The 4328-nt window shown below is 34.9% G+C and overlaps 1 protein-coding gene across 1 annotated transcript; it reads left to right on the top strand.

Moving 5' to 3' along the window:
* Nucleotides 1–1073: 1073 nt before the first annotated feature.
* On the top strand, nucleotides 1074–2632 carry LOC145159504 (chalcone synthase 2-like). Its single transcript, XM_079078510.1, has 2 exons — nucleotides 1074–1340; nucleotides 1434–2632. Exons 1-2 carry the CDS (start codon nucleotides 1163–1165, stop codon nucleotides 2423–2425), a joined length of 1170 nt encoding a protein of 389 aa, XP_078934636.1. The 5' UTR covers nucleotides 1074–1162; the 3' UTR covers nucleotides 2426–2632.
* The last annotated feature ends 1696 nt before the right edge of the window (nucleotides 2633–4328 follow it).

The following is a 4328-nucleotide window of genomic DNA, read 5'->3' as shown; positions in this document are numbered from 1 at the left end:
CATTGGTTCAGTCAAAGGGCTTTCAATTCATGGTATATAGGAAGGGGTTGACTCAACTGTTTCACTCAATGTAACAGGGGGTTGTTCCAAGGTTGTTTCAGGTAATGTACTTGGGGGTTGGTCCATAGTTTCTACATTCTAAAAAACAGGGACTTCTTCACTAGGACCATCCCCTGAATTTGACCATGTCAAGAACAACCTTTTACGACAAAGGGACTCAGGAATTTCATGTATCTTTATCTTTTCAGGGTTTGGGGACATTTGATACGTATGCAGCTTGGTTTCCCAAAACTCTGTATACACTTCTATCACCTTGTGTTCATAAACGTATGACCTAAAGTGGTTTATATCTTCGTCACAACCCAAAACATACAACCCAAAATCTAAATCCCAGGTTGGTCGTTTGAAATGGTAGTAAATACTTTTACCTGGTTCCACACAATCAAGCAATTCCATTATCTCATCCATATCATGCACCGAGAACAAGTCACTATCAATGTCATCAATATATTTCATCTTCCCCTTTATGTATTTGCGGCCTGGAAACTTCGTAAAAACTCCACCATAGTTCAATCGTATCGAGAACATAGATGGATTGTCAGCTGCGAACCCAAAAAATTAATTTTTTTTTTACCTTTTAGGAACGTATAATGGATGATCAACTGAGTATGTAGAAAATTTTTTATTACAGGCTGCAGCCGTTTGACATATCTCTTCTGCTGCAGAAGGTCGGAGATGTGACCCGTAGGCTTCCAGATGTTTTCATTTAAAAAAACAAACTGCTTAGTCAATCACACAAACTATTTATGTAATTTTAATTTATTTTGATAAAATATAATCACATTATTTTTTATTCTTGATGTTATTCAATTATAATTATTATGCGTTAGTTACTATAAAGTTTTATTAATACATAAAGTCAGTACTTTAAATTTGTTTAAGATTATCGTAAATTTACGTTTTCTTAATAAGTTTTATAGATCTATAATAATCTAATACACACTTTTTGTATAGTTTCAATACATGTGATCGACACCCTACATGTGATACCCCTCGACCTCAAGCCACAGTTTTGTATAAATTGCCAATATGCAACTATCGCTCAACACGCAAATTTATAATTTAACTAAGTAAGCGCCACCATTCCTACCTTCAACTGAAAATGGTTAGTGTTGATGAATTCGTAAAGACTCAACGAGCAGAAGGTCCAGCAACGATTATTGCCATCGGGACAGCAACACCACCAAATTGTGTGCTCCAAAGCACGTATCCCGATTACTATTTTCGTATTACAAAAAGCGAGCACAAGACAGAACTTAAGGAAAAATTTAGACGCATGTGTAAGTTATCTATGTACTATACTACTTGTAAATTAACGTAATTGAGTTCATAATTTTCGTGTTTAACCGATCTCTTCCTAATGTGATCTTCAGGTGAAAAATCCATGGTAAAAAAACGATACACGTGCTTGACAGAAGAGTTACTAAAACAGAAGCCAGACTTTTGTGCCCACATGGCACCATCCTTAGATGAAAGACAAGAGATTGCAATCGTGGAAATACCAAAGCTCGGCGCAGAAGCAGCAGCTCAGGCCATCAAAGAATGGGGCCAACCAAAATCAAAGATCACCCACCTGGTGTTTTGCACCACCACCGGCGTTGACATGCCAGGAGCTGATTACAAGCTGATAAAGCTCCTTGGCCTTCTTCCTTCAGTCAAACGTGTGATGATGTACACCCAAGGGTGTTTCGCTGGTGGCACAGTCCTTCGTTTGGCTAAGGACATGGCCGAGAACAACAAGGGAGCCCGTGTTTTAGTTGTTTGCTCTGAGATCACGGCACTTACTTTCCGTGGGCCGGATGAGAAGCATGTTGATAGCCTTGTAGGTCAGGCTTTGTTTGGTGATGGGGCAGCAGCTATCATAGTTGGCTCTGATCCATTGCATGATGTCGAAAAGCCACTGTTTCAGATTGTTTCTGCTTCCCAAACTATTCTCCCTTATAGCGAAGGTGCAATTGAAGGGCACCTTCGTGAAGCCGGGCTTACACTTCATCTTCTCAAAAATGTTCCTTCACTTATCTCGAAAAACATTGAAAAGAGCTTGGTTGAGGCCTTTCAACCATTGGGTATCATTGATTGGAACTCACTTTTCTGGGTGCCACATCCAGGTGGCCGTGCGATCTTGGACCAAGTGGAGGAAAGCCTAAGCCTTACCCCAGATAAACTACGGGCCACACGACACGTACTCAGTGAATATGGTAACTTGTCATGTGCTAGTGTCCTCTTTACCCTAAACGAAATGCGACACTCTTCGGTTACCGATGGGTCCAACACTACCGGAGAAGGTCTGGATTGGGGGGTTTTGTTTGGATTCGGACCTGGTCTTACTGTTGATACCGTGGTTCTCCATAGTGTTTCAATTTAAGTAGTGTATCTCAGTGTTTTCGTTATGCATGGATGCTGGATTAATGGTGTGCTAACATCTACCACATTACATTAATTCATTGAAAGTGTACTTTCCTTTATTATTGTAACACATGTGTGATTATTTCATTTCATTATGTTTTTTCTTGTCATGAAATTGTAATCTATATCTTTCCCATATTTCTAAGGCTATCCCTAATGTATTGAAATTCGGAGTTGAATTGTTTGTTATATTATATTTTATATTAACAATAGTTGTGAGACCAATATATTAAATGAGTTAATTTAAAAAAAATTGTTAAATATAAAAGGTAAAATATTTGAAAACTTTGAAATTATAACAAGATAAGAAAAATAATGATTTATTATAATGAAAATATTTTTTTATCTTTTAAATTTAAACAAATAATTTAAATAAAGAAAAAAGAACTAATTAACTTGAAAATTTTAAAATTAAAAGTTAAGTTTTTTAATTTTATTAATATCTATTTATTACTATATTTATTGTAATTATTACATTAAAATATTTTGTGGAATTTAATAAAATAGAAAAACTAATAAAATAACATGTGGAAAAAAATTAAAATCTATAAAATTTAATGAAATATTATAAAAAATAATTTATACTATTCATTTAAATGTTAAAAAACATTTATTTTTCCTTCTCAAAAAGAGTTCAATGATCACTAACTTTAAGAGTAAAGTTTATCTATTGAATAACAACTAAATTTATCATCATAATTCAACTCTATCATTAAACTTACTATTATGAATGTACTAGTTAAACAAATAATTTTACATTGGTCAAGAAAATACAATGAGCAAGGCGCAACCAGCACAAATTTGTATATCTTGATATCTTACACCAGGATTTGAAATTTACTTTCTTGAGGCTTCAACCTACTTTTTTGGGGCTTCAACGTATTTCTAAAAACAATTGTGTATTATTTTACCATAAAACAAAATATATTTTAATTTATAGTAAAATATTTAGAATATTTCATTTCCTAAGTTTTCAAACTTAATTATCTTATATCATATTAATTTTAACTAAAGTTGAGTACTTCGTTACCATGTCTTTCTCTAATATTTTAAGTTATACAACAAGTAACACTACCTACAATAACCATACTTACCGGGACGACCTTTGTAGCTATAAATGGATCTTAAGACATGGCGTCGGCATAAAGTGGACTAAAATAATTTTGACCTCTCAGGCTGCGACAACGACATGTCGTTGCAATAAGTTAGACGGGAGCAAAAAGAAATTGGTTGCATTTTTGACATACTATGGCGACATGTCGTTGCCATAAAACAAAAATTAAAAGAATTTTTTTAATTAGTTTATTAAAGTAAGGAGGCGACGCCGTTTCTTTAACAGTTTGGCGATAACATGTCGTTGCAAGAAAACAAATTAAAATTAAAAGAAATTATATTTTTAAGCAGTTTAAGAAAATGTGTTTCGTACAAACTTTGCTAAAGACCAGCTCCCACTCCGACGATGACTCAATCTCAATCTCTCCTCACGTCTTCACCTCTTCTCTAATCGCCGACCCTCCAGACTTATATCTCACTAAATTGATAGCTACGATCTCCACAAAGGGATAATTCCAGTACACCATCTCCATCTGGACCCAAATAAACGTTCTGTTGTAGGTTTGTCGTAATGACTGGAAAATTGCTATCTTATTAGCAAGAAATTAAATCAGAAATGTAATGTCATTATTGGGAAAGTAATGATAGGAAGTTATAGAGCTTCTCGAGACGGTCGCGTGGATATAGCCACGACGTGGGGGAGTGTACAGATGGCTTGGACACGTGTCAACAATACCATAGTGACACATGGAACCTATATTCACCACGACATGGACAAATTATGGACATGATATAGAAAGATGATGATG

The sequence above is a fragment of the Lactuca virosa genome, chromosome 2 (genome assembly GCF_052849685.1).
Source record: "Lactuca virosa cultivar CGN04683 chromosome 2, Lactuca_virosa_CGN04683_v6, whole genome shotgun sequence".
Classification (NCBI taxonomy): domain Eukaryota; kingdom Viridiplantae; phylum Streptophyta; class Magnoliopsida; order Asterales; family Asteraceae; genus Lactuca; species Lactuca virosa.
Note: the sequence above shows the minus strand (reverse complement) of the source record. Positions and strands in the feature narration are given on the sequence as shown.